Source organism: Suillus subalutaceus (genome assembly GCF_016647625.1).
Source record: "Suillus subalutaceus strain FC151 chromosome Unknown DFJ58scaffold_57, whole genome shotgun sequence".
Lineage (NCBI taxonomy): Eukaryota > Fungi > Basidiomycota > Agaricomycetes > Boletales > Suillaceae > Suillus > Suillus subalutaceus.
Genome location: NW_024540306.1, coordinates 26,290 through 44,806, shown reverse-complemented (window position 1 = coordinate 44,806; position 18,517 = coordinate 26,290). Strand labels below are relative to the sequence as shown.

Sequence of the window (18,517 nt, the reverse complement as noted above, 5' to 3'; positions counted from 1 at the left end):
ATACGAGGTTGGCGAGGGAGCAACATTACGGTTCTAACAATCTTTCCATCGAGGACCTTGGATCAACGACGACAGCAAGCATGGAAGATGGAAGATGAGCCTGCAAAGGTACGGAGCGTCCGAGTAGTATTCCTAAGAGAAATCCAGGGATTGGCGGGGTCAGAGGGGAGCGTCCTTCATGTTTCCGTGTTGGATCTAGCTTAGAGGCTCGTGGAGCCTGAGCTCCAGATCTTTAAAAATAGATCCGACGCGACCGGAGTACTAGTATGCGGCACATTGCGCAAACCTGTTCGGAAGCAGGTGATAGATAAAAGCCTTGTATCCAAACAACCAGATGCTCAGTAGACGGTAAGGCACTTGTTTCAAATTCAATGGCGGACGTCACATACATTCAATAATTTTGCTGATGTCGATGAGGCTCTAGATCTCTGCAAACCGAACATGCGCCATGATGATATCAAATTGTTTTAATATATCCATTGTGTTTAGCAGCACCATGCGCCCTACCACGACCTGCGGGAAAGTCCTGGCCACTGATAGAGATGTCTCCAATACAGATGCCATCTAGGGAAATGTAGCCCTTCACTTGCCCTTCACGGAGCCACTCTGATAGTCGATGGAGAATTTAGAGTCATCTGCATTGTAGGCAGGGGGAGTATTTGTCTTACATAGTGTCGAGGATAACCTTGAATAATTGACGTGGGCCCTGGAGAACTGAGCCTGAGATGCCGAGCTCGATCTCAGCAGCGGCATAATGCTGAAACTGTTAGTACATAAGTGAAGTCGAAGTGTGAACACGACGGCAAGAGAGGATAGGGCGGAAATACCGAAGGGGACACTATACCATGGTTGACGAACTCCTGGTTCCAGACGATGCTATCTTCCTCAGGTGTCGAATAAATGTTGCGCTACACCCAGCGCTACCATGAGCACCCATCAGAAGGAGTTCGATTGTTGGTAAGGAGTCTGTGCGCCGTACTTCTCCTAGTGACTGATCAAGCGATGTTGACATCAGGATTTTTTCTTACCGGTCATCATGCTAGTACAGCGCAGTATTTCTCAGCGATTATAGTAGAAGGGGCCTTCGAGTGCACGATCAAGCGAGACTTGCGGGAGCTCGGTTGTTACCCACTGAAGCGAGCGGGAGCCAGCCGTTCCTGCATGCAAACTTGAAGTGCATCGTAGGTAATGCGTTGTTCCCGGGTACAGCAACAAGTAGCCTAGACATACCTGATCAGTTTCGATCACCACTCGATAGCAGCCTTGCGGAAGAGGGCATCTGAATACGGGATAATACGATCCTTCGGTTTCTTGTCAGTAAGGTGGGCATCGAGTTGAGCTTGAAATTCTGCAGCAGCGTCTAGCTTGTGTCCCTCGGTAACATTGATGTAGATTTGCTGGCATCCGCCCACTGGATGTATTCATTCTGTGAATGAACAAAGTCAATCCTTACTAAGCTAGGCAGAATGTAGACTGGTGACCAGCCCGTCTATGAGGCAAGCCGTCGATAGGCTGGTCACGAGTCTAGGCAGAATGCGCAGGACACTTTGATGAAGTACCTTTACAAGGGTGTGGGATGTCAGGCACACTTGATGTGAGCGGAAGCGTACTCCTTGGGGTGGCCTGAAAAGGTGCGTCTCGAGCTCATCCGAGTCATGTATCATGATAAAGCACCTCACCGGAATTCTGCAGTTGACGGAGATCGCTGGTATTGGCTGTGACACATATTGTACGGGTTATGATTGATCGATTATAAACGAAGATACAACCTCTTGAATAATGCTTCAGGTATACATATCTGCCTTCAACTGACTGCGCGGCTGAATGAACGCTCGGTGGATGAACCTCCTTTATCTGATTTACGTGGAAGTATTTGATGTCTACTCAAGCAACAAACTATAGCATTTCAGATTCGCATACAAATACATTCACGAAGAACGTCGCAAATTACATCATGATGAAGGCTAGTGTTGACACAATCACCTGTTGATCAGAACTGCAGTCAGTCAGGTCCCTGGTAGAAAGGCGCTAAAACATACGTTAAACAGACACGGAGCTCAGTCGAGGAAATCTCTTTCAGTCAGAATGCGGCCATTGAACATCTTTCCAAGGTGGGTTGGCAGATACCCCATGCCTTTCCTTCTCATTCCGAATAACTCCTTGAGCGGAGGAAGCTGGGATCGTTTGAACGAGCACGATGCTCTCGCCCAAGGGCGATTCTCCCTGATGAATCCATCACTGTCGACTATCAAGTCCTCGTCCCCCAAATCCGGCGCGTTGAGTCCTAAGAAGTTGCAAGTGTGGAGATACATCTCGTAACTGGAGAAATAGAGTTGGCCCGCAAAAAGGTTGAGCTGGCAAATCAGCGGCTCCGGTGGTGTCAGATGGGGTGTCGAAGGAACACGGTAGAGCTGAAGATCATCGCATGCCTTCATCGTGTTTGTGGTGCGAGGAGTATAGACGCACAAGTGAACTACATTGCTGTTCCGGATATCGGGCAGCAGTCTATCCACTTCGTTCGGGCTCATGACTACCAGCACTCCAACGTCACTGGATACCATCCAATTGACAGGTCGCAAGTATTCATCTGCTTTCTCCATGATAAGGGAAGTCTCCACCGTATGGGCGAAATCACGGGTGACTAAAATATTGTGTGCCCACTGATCGCCTTCATGAAATTCAGCAGTAGTGTCGACGAGGCTGGATAGCGCTGGAATGAATGCGGGGGACCCTGTAGGAATTCGGCCGGTCTGGACAAATCGACGAACGTCCGCATGCAGGTCTTGAGTCGCAGGTCTTACTTTGGGCGGTCTGTGAACTTGACGTTCCTTCTCTATCTCGTGGACTACCTCCCTTTCTTGTTCCTCATCCATGCTCCTTTCAGGTCCCATTTGAACTCCGAGTTCCTCACATTTGCTTCGAATGTCTGCATCGCAAACGTGCGATACCTGTGAAGGACGGCGTGGTGCGTACATATCCTCTAATGAACGCTCCTCTGGCTGCAACCACGCTGTTTCCAGGGTGGAAATCGAAGTGGTAGGGGCGCGCGAGAATTGAGTCCATGCGGAATGCCGTGTGTTGAAATCCGATCCCTGTTGAACCCAGTGGAATGCACGCATCTGAATGTCAAGACAGGTTTCAAGCATCGCCCAGTGCAGGATATCTGCCACGTCGACATTGCTGGTATCAGTTTTGTGAGTCGCCGAACGAATGTTTCGGTCAACTTCCTGTCGGAGCGAAGAACATGACTGAGTGTCCATTGCCCAGCTTCCGCATTCGCATGCATCCTGTGTCATTGGTCATTGTCGAAACTTATATGCAGGAACTCTGATCACGAACCTTGCGTCAGGCGGTCTTTCGTGACTTTCGGACCAAGCGTGACAGCAGCTCGGAAGCCGGAAGGAAGTTTGACATCTGTTCCTCTGGTATGCGCGTCATCCAGGTATATCACACACTGGTCAAGCTGCTGGGCAAAGGGGGACGACACAAGGGGCTCCACCGTCCCATCCCGACTGACAACGACAATCTCATCATCGTCATTCACAAAGACTGCAGCTTGGGCGTCGCGCTTGGCTCGAAGCCATGTCTCGGCCAATTCCTGATTCTTCAATTCCAGCATCTGTGCACCCACATCCAGGAGCACGCGGACCTCGGGGGTTTGGGCGATAAGGGCATCGATGAAATGTGACACCTTTTGGCTGGGGGGTATGCATGTGTAGCAGTTGTTCTCCGGGCGCAGAAGGAACGCAAGGACTCGGGCATTCGTGCTGCGTTGGTAATCAAGGTCATGCTGGACAATCGAGCTCGGTAACAAATAACGATTGTCGTTGGTACCAGAAAAACCAGTTGTGAGATGTCTCTTCTCTTGAGCGAGATCCCACCCGGAGCAGGTGAGCTTTCTGGGGAATCCCTTCGCTTCCTTCGGGAAAACTACTCGGGACAGGTAGAAATCTATGACTGCCTTGTTGCATGCAAACAGTTGCTGAAGGTCACGGAGCTGCTCTGCGGATTCCGTATTGATTCCGCTAAGGTGGCGCAGACTTTCTGGGACGGACTGAAGTCCAAGCACCCAGGATTCATACTCGAGGGCAGGATTATCCTGCTTCAGCAGGAGCTCGAAGCACAACATCAGCTGGTGGAGCGTGAGGCCCCCATAATAGTAAGAGAGGCACGTGAGGATGATAGCAACGTCCGGATGGCCAAACTCTGCCCGCTGCGAGGGCATGTCTTTAGCGCGAAATGGAACGGCTAGCATAGTTCGTTTTGGGGCAAGGCCATAGTCCACGCGCCAGCGACGTTCTTTGATAGCGTACACCAAGATACCATACGCCAACAATCCTCGCAAGACTAGAAGGCTGGGCCATACGGTAGTGTCTCTATAGCGATCTTCCACTACACTGACACAAGTGTTGGATATATGCTCAGTTGCAATAAAGCGGCAAACAGCTTCTTTCACGTGGAGAGATGCTTGATCGAAACTGATGTTTTCAAGCGCACCATTGATGATATCCTCTGCGATCCATTGGACCAATGCTTCGCCTGCTGTCGGGTGCAGAACGCGAACGAAGGGGAACCCTCCATGCTCACGAGTGGACACTTCTGAACGCGAGCGAAATTGGCTCATGAGCCGAGCAGCGTGTTTTGCGACCAGACTCAACACTTGTTGTGTCGTCGTCCACCTTTCAGGATGGCCTTGAAGCGACCTCTGGAGGCCCACAGTGTACACCAGCTGGTACCGGACGTGTAGAATTTCGTCACTTTCATCCAGGATGTCGCGTGTGTGATTGTCGAGCCATAGCTGAGTCCGCAGCATGTCTTCGGCAGCTTCAGTATGAGGGGACAGGTGACGGTCAATAGCCATTAACTGGAACGACAGAATATGGTCCGGTTGCACGACCAAAATGCCCTTGGCATCCATGCATTCTTGCATCAGGTCACGATACATTTGCACCTTCGATGAGTCGATAGAGAGTGCGCGAGAGAATGGAATATAGAAAATGCGCCTCTGTGCAAGGCCGCTTAGTCGTTCAACCAGGAGCTGGAACATCTGAGCAGACAACGACTTCAGCACGATTACTCGCACCAGTCTGTGGCCATCAGAAAGTGCGGCTGCTGCGAGAGGAACGATCACGTAGGATTTGCCTTCGCCCATGTTCAGCTGCAGAGAAGTATTTCCTCCTGTGCATGGCGACATCATCTCCAGCGCAACCTTGACCTGGACTGGCCGTGCCAAGAACTGACTTTCAATCTGAGGATGGCATTATCAGTTACCGTTAGTGATTGATTTCTTTATAGCATACCTGTATTAGAAGCCAGTCAGGGTATAGCTCCGGATCAAATCCCTCACAATCTTCGCTCTCCAACTCCTTGAAGAACTCGACCCAGTTTTTGTTAGCAGCAAAGACCAATAGCCTTCGCGAGCGTTGCAGCTGCAAAAGTATCTGCGACAGCTGGACAAGAGTAGCACGCCAAGCCTTCCCAAAAGAACTTCCTGCTGCAGAAGCCATGCGAGTGAAGAGGAAATTTGGTGTAACTCGGGGCCATAATCCAGCATTGTATAACGTGCTTTCAGCAGCAGAGGCAGGAGAGAGGGCGTGTGAGATAGATGCGAGTGAATCTTGGAATTGCCGGCTTTGGAGAGAATGGTATTCAAGCAGTAATTCCATCGTGTATGGCGTAGAATCTGGTAGGGCAACCATCTTTTCGTCGTAGTAAATTGACCTGCTCTGATCCAGATCATCGGCATATTTGCGGCGAAATTTGTCGCTTCCTCGGGCGCGAAAGTTGTTGATCAATTGTTGCAACCTCGCTGTGACTCCGGAGTCTGGAGATATGAAATCTCTTCGACTCAAATTGTAAAGAACTTGGGAAGACCAATGCACGCATATAACAGACGCATCTCGATCGAAAAGGTACTTGGCATCAATGGATGAGGATGGCGAAGCAACATCTGAGAGTTCAGGATGGGAATTGAGATTGTATTGTGAGGGTCCTTCTGACGGAGAATTGGGAGAGTAGAATTTTTTGAGAGTCCGCTGTATGACATCCAGGTGTTGCTTCAAACAACGGTTTCGCCAACAGCTGCGAAATACTGGGGAAAGTTTCCCTGACAGTTCACTGAGATTATAGCAGTCCACTTGGAGAGTATGAAGTGATGGAGGATCTTCGCGTGGCCAAGCATCCCGAACTTTGCTGAGAATGACTTGCTTTTGAGAGCGACACTTTTCTTTGAAAGCTGCATAACGACGCTTCCACAAAACCTCTTCATCTTCCTCGGGACTTGCAGCTAGCTGTCTCTCCTCGCTGGTTTCATAATCTCTGGTACACGAATTGATGATATTATTCAATCTCTCATCGGACGGCATGAAACCATCCGAGAGATCATAAGAGGTGAAGTCTGGGGGGCAATCCAGGCTGCGAAATTCGGGAATTGTGGCGAAGGCTAAGAGTGTCGGGACGAGGGCGTGGTCGTCCAACAAGCTGTATGATACCGAAGACAGAGTGAACATCAACTGGAATCTGTCTTTCTTCGTAGCACTCCGACAGCGGTCGTACGCAGAAAGGAAGACGTCGGGAAAAGTCGGTTGAAGCCAGTCTTTGGAGTATTGTAAACTGAGCGGTTCGCCAATGCCCTGGACATCTTCGCCACCCTCGAATTGGTCAACAAACTAAGGAGATTCCTGTTGCACTGGAAGGCTGCTTGGCCACTGATGCACCATGAAGGCGGTTCGAAATGCCCTCTCTTCCGCGACTTTGTCGGGAATATCACGTAAAGTATGGATAACGTCTGTGTCACCGAGCGGAAGTGGAAGAGAGAACTGATCAGGATAGATCGCCGAGGCACGAACTGACGCGCGCTCAAGAAGGTGGTTGGTGAATTGCGGAAGCTCATAGGCGAGCGGAAGGTTTGCAGACCCTTCTGAGAAAGTCGCAGAGCTGCATGCCGTAATCCATGATAGATTTTGCGGCTGGATGAAAACCATGGTGTTGCGCAAGGGACGTAAGGCATGACCACGAAATTGTCTGCATCTTCTGGAGATGAGTGGGATACCAGACGCGCCTGGTTGACAGCGAACTGATCTCGCGCAAAAGATCTGTGTCACGAGAGCGAAGCCTCATAAACGATCGGCAAGCTGCGGAATGTAAGAGATGCAACGCCTCCTCTGTCCCCGTTCGACCCGTAAGCGGATCAGGGAGACAGCCGCTCGTGACAGCGTGAAGGAGCGCCTGATAGAGCTTGCTTGTCAGACCCACGTTCCCAGTGAGACAGCGTAGATCTGTATCAACCCTGTACAACTGGTATGTCACCCGAGTACCTTCAGGAGCGATAGTGACGCGGACATGATGACCATTCGCAGAGTATAAGACACGACCGTCTGGGATGATGACGGTGCGCGGATGCTCATCCGCAACTTGCAACTTCGGGCGCAAGATGAGTTGATTGACTAATCCCATCATGGTGCCAGTAGACTGACTGGCATCAACGACCATGTTGCGCATGTTACGGGACTGCAATTCCCCATCCTCATCGACGAAGAACTCGAGGCAATATCGAGGCAGATCAACCTTCAATGAGGGAGTGCTGCCGGATGCTTTATTATATGTGACCATGATGAATCGTGCATCCTCCAGAGGACGCAGCCTCTTGGATATCATGTCCCATGTTTGGCTGCGTATGTCAAGGAGGGTTGCACCGCTAGAATTCTGCACCGTCGAGGAACCTGAAACAGCAAATCGCAAGACCCAATTATCAGGCGAAGATTTCCACACATTCTCTGCTGCCCGAATCTCAATTTCGCTCGTGCGCAGGTTAAGCCAATGAGTATGACCCACAACCAAGGTGGTCGGTAGGTCATCCACGAATTTGTGGCTCGGAATGAGCTGGAGGATAGGTGAGTCGTGTTTGATATGCTTCGCACGGATGATGAGGTCGTTCGAGTCACGGAGAGAGAAAGATATCTTCAGGAACAAGCGAGTACATCATTAATTACCGAGTGATGACAACGGGAGTGGCTACCAACCTGATGGTCGCAGAGGTTCCCGCGTGTCGCATATTCCATTCCAGGAATATCAGCTGGAACAATGTCCAGAACTTGCTGTAGTTGATAGGTGAGCGTGTACCGTCAAAGCTACAACTTCCAAAAACTCACATCGCCGAAAATCGATTGGTAAGTGGGATGTTGCACTATAATCGAAGGGAGCCTGCCCAGCTGCTTCCCGTCAACAAGCAAGCATCCACTAATCAAGTTGAAGTGCACGTCCTGTGGTGATTGGGAACGCGATGGCGCAGTCTGAGTCACAAGCCAACGAGAATTTGGAGCCGTCATTGCCTTCCAAGGAGTTCCTGGTCTGTAGCTGCCCCAAATCTTGGTCATCGTGCAATCAAGACCCTCCCTGTGAAGCTCTGCATATCGACGAATAGCTGGTTCTAACGCGTGACAACATCTCTTGTCTCGCTCTAGCAACAGCTTGGAATGCTGTGGAAGATTGCTCGGAGTGTTGTCATAAATCATGACCGCACAGTATGCAAATATCTTGATGTCGTCGTTCGACGTCAGGAGTAGTGAAGCGTCTCCGTCGATATCGAAAGTGCTACGACAGGTGACTGCCAATTCCCGAACGCGCCCTTGTAAATCCGTCTCCCTCGTTGCTAGCTTGCATTTTCCCCGATAGTTGCGTCAGCAACGTAAAAGTCGCATTTCGTATCCTCCGAAGCAAAAAATATCCGCGAATTTTGACACTCTCTTCCTGAGTCGAGGACAAGACGTGGTACACAAGCATGATGATAGTGTCGATCGTGACGGCTTCCAACCAATTCCCTTCGACACTCGCCATCAAATCCTCCAGCTCTCCGAGTAGTGCACCAAGGAAGGGAACGCTGTTCAACTCCTCATGCCAAATAAGGCCGTCGTCGGACGAAAATGGACCGACCTGTGAAACAGCTTGCGCCAACAGTAGATGGACCTCCTCACGTCGAAAATTGAGCGTCCTTGCACGGAGTTCACGTAGCACGTTCATCCATTGCAAACGTGGTCCACTCCGCAGGGCTCCGAACGCGATGAATTCGTGTATAGTCATATCCTCGTGACAATCTGCCTGATTGGCTATGACCTCGTTTGACGGGTGGGATGTCCCTGCAAGATACCGCTGCAAACCATCATATGGTCCCTTGGGAAGGAGGAAAGTGCATGGCTTGCTAGAATCACAGCGCTGTAATACATTGGTGACCCATGTGGCCGTGACTGTATCGAAAGGCTGGAATACGAGCCCATTACTTCACACAGACGCTGTCAACATCCTCCGTGGGAATGCGAACGGTCTTGTAATGACATTTGGTGAATGGTTTGGCATTCGATGCCAAGGTCAGCCTCTGCCTTGGATGGCACTGGCGATAACGCTGCAACGCATGATAATCTGGGAGTGTTATGAAGGCGCTAGTGTGTGAGATTTCTTCCTGTGGAGTACAGATATCAACGAGGACATAGAATGTCGTAGATCTCCACATGTCCAGCGCGATGGGGCACCCTAGTTCAAATACCACCGCGATCGCCTCCTTTTCACCGGCTGGTAGTGGCCACTCGTGAACCGTAATATTCATCGCCCGCATTTCCTTTTCCAGGCGACACTTTGCACAGTTCCGGGGGGGCTCATGCACTTGCTTGCCGCGTGGGGAGACGCGGTATGTGTGTGATAAGTCTTCCGCGCGCTTCTCCTTATCAGTGTACCTCCCGTTGATGGTTTGAAGCTCGATCAACTTCTTCTCCCGCTGTTTCTGACCATCCGCCTCGATGCGAACCTTTAAGCTCTGCAACTCTGGTGACTGGGAAAAATATCGCGCCGCGAACGACTTGTCATCGTTGATGAACGAGAAAGCCGACAGACGGCTAGAAGCCTGGCAATGACGAGCTTTCAGGTAGGCGTGCAATTTCTTCAAACGATCGAGGCCAGAAGCTTTGCGGATTAAAAGACACTCCCAAAGTTTCAATGGGATTTCGGGGGAGTATTCTGCCAGGAGTGGAATTTGTCCAACAACGATCTTATCCATGGCTACCCAGAGCTCAAAAAGGGTGAGAAGCATAATAGATAAATTCTCCGGGTTTCCTTTATAAGCCGTAAGCGCTCTCGAGGAATACGCAGAGGCGCACGCCTCGATCGAGATGCATGCGGAATCGGTACTCTGGAATGGAACGCGCGCCACCCAGTCGTCGATCCCTGAACTAATCGCGGTCTCGAAATCTACAAGGGCAAGAGATGGTTCTGCGGAATGAGCAGCCACCAGGAAGCTAGCTTTGGCGTCAAGGAAATTATCGATTGTCCCGCGCGTGTGGTGGCTGGGATTGAATGAGGTTGTTTGAGAGGACGAATGCTGGTTCTTCAAAGCTTGGCATATGTACTCTCTGCTCGTGTTCAAGGAAAGATGGGTATCTTGCAAGACTCGAAGTGTATCGGGAGCCCAATGAGGCGAGGCCCGTTGCGCGTTCTGAACAGATCCCCATCTTTCCTCCAAGACACTCCTTACATCACCGGTGACCTTACTGACCATCTGCGACAACTCCGCAGATGCAGAGGATCTTAGCTTGAAAAGACGGCGTGCGATCTTTGCCGACATGAAGTGTAAGATGTCATTCGAAAAGTCATGGTCGAGGGCAATGGACGTAAGCCTCGCCATGAAGAACAGCATGAACGATTTATACGTCGTTCGTCCAAGAGCACCGCGCTCCAGAGTCGTCTGTAAGGCAACGCGAATGACAAGCCAAAGTGAAGACCGCCTCCATGGCAATTTCGCGCTGTCCCACAGCACATCATCTCCGATGCGCTTGCGGATGCGAGGAACATCAGCGATGCTCCCGAGGCCACGCAGTATACCAGTCAGGAGTTCCGTGATATATCTGGGATGTGTGGTGTCCCTCTCTTCGAGAACAGTGGATTTAGCCTTTGTCCTGGTCGCTGCCGCATCAAGGACATCTTCATCCATGTGAACGAGAAAATTTGCGAGCTCGGCGGCAAAGGTGGCATTATCAATGTTCGTATCTGGAACTGTGATAGCAGGTCCAGGATAAGAACAAATCAGCTTTCCCTTTGCGCCCATCACTGCGGTGGGGTCAGGAGAGACCTCAAATGACTCGAATATGGTCTCGGATTCGAGTTTTCTCATGACCACCGCAGCGTTTTGTGCGCGAATCATGTATACAAGAACATCTGCAAGTTGATGCTCAGCTTAAAATATATACAAATGGAATGATAACGGACCTTTATTGTCCATGACACTGATTTGAGATTCGACTTCCTTTGCAGACATCGCACTAAATCTAATCGAATCTTTAAGGTTCTGAAGCATTTTCAAGCTGCTCATCCAAAGGAGTTGCTTATCGGACGGCAGCTGCTCGCTGAAGGCGAGAGCAGCTTCCACAACCGCCTGAGCTAAGGCCAGGTCGTTCTTGAGGGAATAGTCACTGCCTTGCGGCAACTTGAGGGGGCAGTACACATGATTGATGATGTATTCCAAGCCAGACTGGTCTGTTGGATGATGGTTTGAGTGTTGGGACATGTTGTAGTTTTGAGAGAGAAGAGAGGGGTGCAAAGCCACCTCTTTTGAGGTACTCCTAAGCGCTTGCGCCCGATGGTCACTAGGTATCCCAATTATAACATCACTGGCTGTAATTCATAATCGCGGAACTTCTATATGAGATCTGAGCCCTGCTATCGGATGATCGTCAAGGCTGTACGTGGGCATTCGCTTGAAGAACGACTCAAACAAAGATCGCAGCTCAGTTTTGAGCCTGAAGGTTTGATGCAACCAACAGAAAGTGTGCTAATTGCGGAATCTGTTTATCAAAGTGCATCAACTTCTTCACGATTTGGTGCTCACTAGTTTCGAAAATTCTCAGCTCCAACATTCCTCAATCAACCTTCCCTCCCTTTCCATCGTAGCGACATACTCCACAGCCTCGGCATTCGACCTTCCTCCGAATTTCTCCACTGCACCTCGCACAACTTCACGGACAGCAGTAGGCATTTTGTTCGAGGAACTATTATAGAAGCTTAGGATTCACCACGCGCTATATATAATCTAGACTCACCCTGAGATGATAAGGATGCCACGTTGCTGCCCCAGCATTGTCCAAATATACTGTGCGTCCTTCTTCATCAGATCTTGCACATACGTCCGTTTGACACCCTCTGGTCCATCACGAGAACACGCAACGCGGTAGCGGAGTTTGTGTTGTTCCGCATGAGATTCCCATTCCGAGTGATAATGCTGATCCTTGTGTGCAGAACGGCAACCAAAGTATAAGGTAGTATCTGGGGTCATCAAAGATCAACTGATATACAAAGACGGCCAAACATACTGGTGTATCCCTCGTGTATGCGTTGCTCAATGACGGCACGCATAGGCGCAATGCCTGTTCCTGGACCCACACACACCACTGGTGTGTTTGGATCCGTAGGAAGGGAAATGAAGCCCTTTCTAAGACCGATACGAAGGGTATCTCCTGGAAATGATATGAGTTCGGGGACTGCGCTAGAACGCCATGCGGACCTAATTTAAGCCCTGATAGATAACTAGTACAAACGCCTTTCCGATGAATTTTCAACTTTGTGCGATAGCGCACTATAGCAACGCAGAGATGGATCTCACGGGGATAGAGCTGACGAAACCCAGAGATGAATTAGGCTGCAGCGAACGCATTTTGACATGAGCTCACCTCGACGGAACTAGCAATGGAGAATTCTCTTGGCCTGAGTGGAGGAAAGAAGTCGAAGACATACTCTCTCGGTATCCTTGCAGACCGGAACTCGGACAATACTTCCCAAGTCGTGCGTTTCACGCGTTGACAATAATCATACAATTCGTCCTGCACGTCCTCAATAAAAGAAAGAAAAACGAGGAAACCGACGTACCGCTCCTTCTATCGATACAAATTCATCAAGTTTTTCGCATTCGAGCTCGTCGGTAGCAAAATATCGCAGCAGTCGGAAAAAAGAGCGGCGGGGCACAGCATTGAAATCGAGATAACGTGTGAATAGGATTCGAAGGGAAACGATTTTCGGTAGATGGTCGGGCAACGTTTGATCTGTGAAATATTAAATGGGGTTTACTGGGTCCTGTTTTGTTCATACCTAACATTGTATGTTCCACTGTGAAAAAATCGTCGGCAACATTTGCCCAGCCCATGGTGACAAGGAAAGAGTCGACTTCTGATGCAGCTGCAGATGGATGAATCACAGCAACATCTCCAGGATTATATCTGAGATTCCCCATCAGTAGCTGCGAATTCAAAAGACAAAGACCCGTACTTTATATCGTCTTCGAAGGAGAACTCAAAATGGCGTACGTCCTGAAACCAATCTTCCGCAGTGATCCGTCTGTTACACTTCACCGAAGCTGTATGAAACTTCGTGTCCTCGTCTAGAGGATCTGGATTCGGAAAGGTGTCAGATCCCAAATTGCTAAAGGACACGCGAGGTGGTGGTCGACCAGCCGGAATGTTATCTTGCTCGTGCGGTAGTGGGTAGAGCTGTATGAGGACTTCCAGGAGACATTCGATCCAAGGATCTAATGCACCATCTACCCTGCACTTTGATTAGCCACATGAAACACGGAAAACAAAGGATACCCACCCTAGGCGATGCTGTTCATCTCCTTCTCCTCGTGAGCAAATTTCATAACCTCCCAAACTCTGCATCCTTCTCGATAGCTTCTTTGCCGGCCAACAGAATTTCTCATAGGCCGTGTCTCCAAGGCCGAACACGCAGAAATCCATGTCTTCGAATAGGTCATCTGGGAGATCAGACCTCAGCAACATGTTCCATAACGAAGTCATGGCTCTGGGTTCAGCGCCCCAGCCAGTGGTCGAAACCACGAAGATGACCAAGTGTTCCGAAATCAACGTTTCCTATGCAGGACCTGAACACCATGTTACAACGATTGGGAAGCCGCCTACTGGTGGATACGCATCCATGCCTTGCACACGGCAGTGAAAACGGACTCTTCGACATTCCCTCGCAATACGATCAGCAGTCTCTTGAGCTGTACCTGTTTCCGTCGCGTAGAGAATCAAAAGTTTGCGAGACGCAGATGAATGTTGATTATCTTCTGTAGTTCCATGATCACCGTGTGTAGACATATGTTGGACGTTTGATGAACATGAAGGCAGATTATTAGATAGCTGTGAAATAAGGAACAGTTGTCTTCCTTCTTTCAAGGAGACTAGATAACTGTAGGCCTGTTTGAACTTTGCGAAAATAACCTAATAGCCGAAAGACCCGTGACTCCGGCCGAATTTCCGACACCTCAATAAAGCCTGAGTTGCATCATGATTTGAGGATTGCAACGATGCACCACATACCGGTGCACTATCTACCATGTCTAAAGAGCTTTCAAGATTGTTTACAATACAAGGACCTAAGAATCTATGAAGGAATGGTCCCACTCAGCCTAAAGTCCCTGCTACTTGCCCCAACAGAGAAAGTGATAGTTCCTTCTGGTTTTGCCCACCCCTGGCGAACAACATCCCAAATAGAAAGATCGTAGCGGGACAGAGTTATCGATACGGAGGTAGTCTGCCCTGGTGAGACCTCCACGTTCGTAAAGCCCTTGAGGACCGAAGGCGGTTCACCGGCTGACAGTGGGTGATGGATGTATAATTGGGGAATCTGGAGGGCAATTGTCAATGATTTGGGCAAAATGATGATGGGAGGAAGGACGTGCCTCGCCACCGTATAAAGTACCAGTGTTTTTCACATTGAAGGTAACCTTGTATGCTGGCATATGCAGCCTTGTTGTAAATGATTAGTTTGATGCAATGAAATTATCATATTCAAGTACAGACCAGAGAGCAGTTGTCGACCCTTGAGCAATGGGTGTTGCACCACCGTCTTCCCAGTTCTGAACCAGGTCCATTTGTGCGGAGTCGGCGGGGTTAATTGCCATGATGGCAAGGTTAGAGTACTCGAAAGTCGTGTAACTCAATCCGAAGCCAAACTCATAACGAGGTGTGATGTTTTGCTATGGACGGTCAATGCTGGCTGAAACCGCGGAAAGCACAGTAGTACTTACTGCATCGAACCAGCGGTAGTCAATGAAGAGACCCTCGGTATAGTTTATGGACAGGATATCTGCTGCAGTACCACCCGTTACGAGCTGGGCAGGATAGTCCGTGGGGCTCTTCGCAATGGTGTACGGTAGTTTTCCAGATGGGTTCCAGGCACCGTAAAGAATGTCTGCGATGGCATTGCCAGCTTCGTTGCCGCCAAGGTTAGCCCAGACAATCTGCATATCCGGATATTATCAGGTGCGTATGAGCTATCTGATGCAGCACCCACGGCAGTAACGTTCGGGTGTTCGACCCAAGGTTCAATGATCAAAGGACCAACAGAGTTGGTGACCACGATAGTGTTGTTGTTTTGAGCAGCGACAGCAAGAATGAGCTGGTCACCCTGATGCCATGCACTCAGATTCTGCCTATCACCCGCATTTCCATCGACAGTGATGTAACCCTAAGAAGCATTATGTTCAAGTAAGCCGTGAGGACCGAAATCAAGGTTGGACGACCCACTTCACCCGAGTCGGAGTTGACGAAAACAATGGCGGTTTCCATACCAATGACGGAGTTGCCTGCGCTGGCGAGGTCCCAGTCATCAAAGTTCCAGAAAACACTGGTCTGATCCACTCTGGCGCGTGCTTGAATGGCTTCGTAAGGCTGAAAGCCAGGGGCAATTGTTAAACAGAACGATTGGACAAAAGCCAAGATACTCACGGAGATGAGATACGTGAAGTTGTCGGTACTTAAAGGCAGAAGTGCTTGAGAGATATTGTAACGCACGAAGACTGCCACTTACCCAGAACCCCAGCCCATAGCAAGGATGCCACTTGGATCGCCGCCCTGGTCTGTGTACTCGTTGGGACCCGAAACTGGTGGAGCAGCATCACTGCCGACTAAAACGATGCTTTTCGGCTTGTCCAGAGGGAGGGCGCCTTCATTCTTTAGAAGAACTGTACCAGCGGCACCAATCTCGCGTACAATTAGATAATGATCGCTTTGCGCATTGACCTCCTGATTAATGGGGTTGTAGAGGTCGAACGCAGAAAACAGTGGCATTTGGGTAATCTTCATCCTGATGCAAGTAGTACCATGCACCAATAATCCGCGTCGCCATATCATCAAGCCGCTGCATAGAGACAGTGCCATTCATGACCAAGTCCGTGAGATTCTGACCAAAGTAAGAAGTCCCTGAATCGAAGGTTATGTCTCCAGGCATCGTCATCTAATGAAATCAGATCAGTGATCTGAGACATAATCGACACAACACTTACATCAAGACCAGCGACAGCAGAAAGGATGTTCATCGTCGCAGACCAATCAGATTGGATGACTGGACAAGGTCATACAACTCAGGGGCTATTGATCCGAAATATCGAGTTTGACTCACAGCCTTGGAAGCCAAACTCGCGTTTCATCATGTCGGTGAGGGTCTTGTTGTTGTTGCAAGCATAAGTGTCATTGATCAAGTCTGAACGTTTGGTCGTATGAGGCACTGACCATTCAACTTCGGGAGACACTTACTATAACTGCACATAACCGATGAGACACCCGCCATTACAGCGCGCATAAAAGGTTGAGCGTAAATTTCGTGCTCGGTACGATCATCGACATTGGAGGATTCCTGCGTGCGCTTCCATTCTTGTTCGCTGGATTACAAGATTAGCCTAGTAAAATGACACGTTTGAATCGCACTTGTTGATGTAGTGCTTCGCGGTGGCCTGGACACCACCAGCTTGTAGACCCAGGATCGTTTCATAAGCGGTTTCGCCAGATAGGAATGGGTCAGCGCCGAATCCCTCCCAGTTGCGTCCACCTTGAGCGATGCGGCCCATATTCATCATGGGTCCCAGAGCGACATTGACACCCTTCATTCGGTTCTCTTGACCGATTGCAAGACCCCTGGCGCGCATGAGAGCACGATTCCAGCTACATCACAATACATCATTCGAGGTGAAAGAATTTCACATCTAAGACCTACGTGGATGCGGTAGTGATACCAGCGGGGAACGAAGTGACGAGGTCAGTATCCCGGACTCCAAGTGGCGAATCCTAGAGTAGGAGATATGCCAACAGACTTAACACTCGTCGAAAATAAACTTTATGATTCACTGACTTGAAGACACAACCCAGGGAAGTTTCCAACAGGAGGAGTGTTCCCGACACAGAGACCATTGGCCCAGCCAACGCCTGTAGTAATGTTGACTTTTTGCGCGATAGTGAAGTTGGAGATCTGTACGCAAAATCAGAAAGATTGCATTATCAAGCGCATTCACTCTTCATACCATAGACGTTGCCTTCGTGTAAGCGGCTGCCCAAGCCGGAGCAAAGTCAGGCACAATCACTGGGTCTGCGCTCACAGGAGGGGGATACAAAGGATCCGTTGCAGGGAAAACTGGTGGCTCTGGCGCGAGCGTTGGAGTCGGAAACGGAGTGAAAGAGTAGTATGACATGGGTAAAGTTAAGGACCAGTCTCAGTGGCAAGATAGGACGTCATCGAGGACGTTGTTGACACAGACGCTGAGACGCCACTAGTTGACGTGCTCGCGCTGCTCGTTGAGCTTGTACTACTCGTGACAGGAGTACTGCTGCTGAATGCACTGGCAGACGCAGAGACCGTGGCCGAGGAATTCGACGCGACCGCATACGACACAAGTAGCAGCACGAACGAAAGCGATCTTGGAGCCATCCTAGAGGACCCAAACGGGGAAGGGATATCCAGATGAATTCGCTACTGACCTGCATTGTTACTGCTGATTATAACTGACTGGTCCTGATGGACGAAATTAGCTCGCAGTCCGCAATGAACGCCGTGCTGTTGTTCGCATCGTTCACATTGCAATTTGTCGGAATCGTAAAAGCTTTACTCCAGATTCCGGGGAAAATAGTCGCTTTTCCCCATAAGTCTATAAATTTGTTAGATATTCGCTGTAAAACCAGACGAACGTTTGGTCACCAGATAATCTTTCAAACTTTCATACTTCACTTTAATGGCTGATTTACGACAACCTCCAGCGTTTCTTGGGCTATGTATAACCTTTCATGGGAGAGGTACCCCACACATGACTCCAACCGCCGTTGAAACACCACGCATCATGCGTGCTCTGATCCGTAATCATGTCCTGCTGATTCTTTATGTCCATTTCCCACTGAATTGTGTGAAACGGTCGGTTGACCAGCCTCTAAACAAAACCATGCTCTGTGGAACTGAGTCTGCGCCATCGTACTATATGTGTCCTTCAATCACCTACCCCGATCTGATTGCAGAGTCGCGAACAGCACATCATTCTGCCGTGGGAACTCTCCATACAAGTGACGTCGTGCTGGTTTACATAATCAGAAATTCGAGCCTCGAGGTGTAGGGCGGAGGAAACTCGGGGAGATGACGACATCAACAGCTGGCAGTGTTTCCACGACGCAATGATAACCGTACTCGATGTCAACTCTCTTCACAGATTTCATGGATGTTCGGA

At 49.6% G+C, this 18,517-nt stretch overlaps 3 protein-coding genes across 3 annotated transcripts; all 3 read right to left on the bottom strand.

Annotated features, from left to right (window-relative positions):
• Nucleotides 1-2,037: 2,037 nt before the first annotated feature.
• Nucleotides 2,038-11,548, bottom strand: DFJ58DRAFT_883919 (uncharacterized protein; the record flags this gene model as incomplete). Its single annotated transcript, XM_041394600.1, has 11 exons — nucleotides 2,038-3,180; nucleotides 3,245-3,287; nucleotides 3,340-5,248; nucleotides 5,301-6,668; nucleotides 6,717-6,919; nucleotides 6,981-7,959; nucleotides 8,022-8,096; nucleotides 8,151-8,654; nucleotides 8,740-9,210; nucleotides 9,281-11,199; nucleotides 11,251-11,548. 11 exons carry the CDS (start codon nucleotides 11,546-11,548, stop codon nucleotides 2,058-2,060), a joined length of 8,892 nt encoding a protein of 2,963 aa, XP_041243586.1. The 3' UTR covers nucleotides 2,038-2,057.
• A 336-nt stretch (nucleotides 11,549-11,884) lies between these two features.
• DFJ58DRAFT_660918 (riboflavin synthase domain-like protein) lies at nucleotides 11,885-14,129 on the bottom strand (the record flags this gene model as incomplete). Its single annotated transcript, XM_041382178.1, has 10 exons — nucleotides 11,885-12,029; nucleotides 12,081-12,303; nucleotides 12,351-12,494; nucleotides 12,542-12,650; nucleotides 12,708-12,857; nucleotides 12,904-13,076; nucleotides 13,123-13,250; nucleotides 13,300-13,575; nucleotides 13,624-13,898; nucleotides 13,947-14,129. 10 exons carry the CDS (start codon nucleotides 14,127-14,129, stop codon nucleotides 11,885-11,887), a joined length of 1,806 nt encoding a protein of 601 aa, XP_041243585.1.
• Nucleotides 14,130-14,300: 171 nt separating this feature from the next.
• On the bottom strand, nucleotides 14,301-18,068 carry DFJ58DRAFT_789713 (glycoside hydrolase family 3 protein). Its single transcript, XM_041390236.1, has 18 exons — nucleotides 18,001-18,068; nucleotides 17,514-17,950; nucleotides 17,330-17,448; nucleotides 17,161-17,277; nucleotides 17,026-17,096; nucleotides 16,740-16,973; nucleotides 16,569-16,693; nucleotides 16,435-16,515; nucleotides 16,319-16,377; nucleotides 16,096-16,269; nucleotides 15,844-16,058; nucleotides 15,762-15,789; nucleotides 15,561-15,704; nucleotides 15,328-15,501; nucleotides 15,062-15,274; nucleotides 14,835-15,010; nucleotides 14,714-14,780; nucleotides 14,301-14,658 (listed from the first exon to the last, which is right to left on the bottom strand). The coding sequence occupies exons 2-18, from the start codon at nucleotides 17,731-17,733 to the stop codon at nucleotides 14,416-14,418; spliced, it is 2,460 nt and encodes an 819-aa protein (XP_041243584.1). The 5' UTR covers nucleotides 17,734-17,950; nucleotides 18,001-18,068; the 3' UTR covers nucleotides 14,301-14,415.
• Nucleotides 18,069-18,517: the final 449 nt, after the last annotated feature.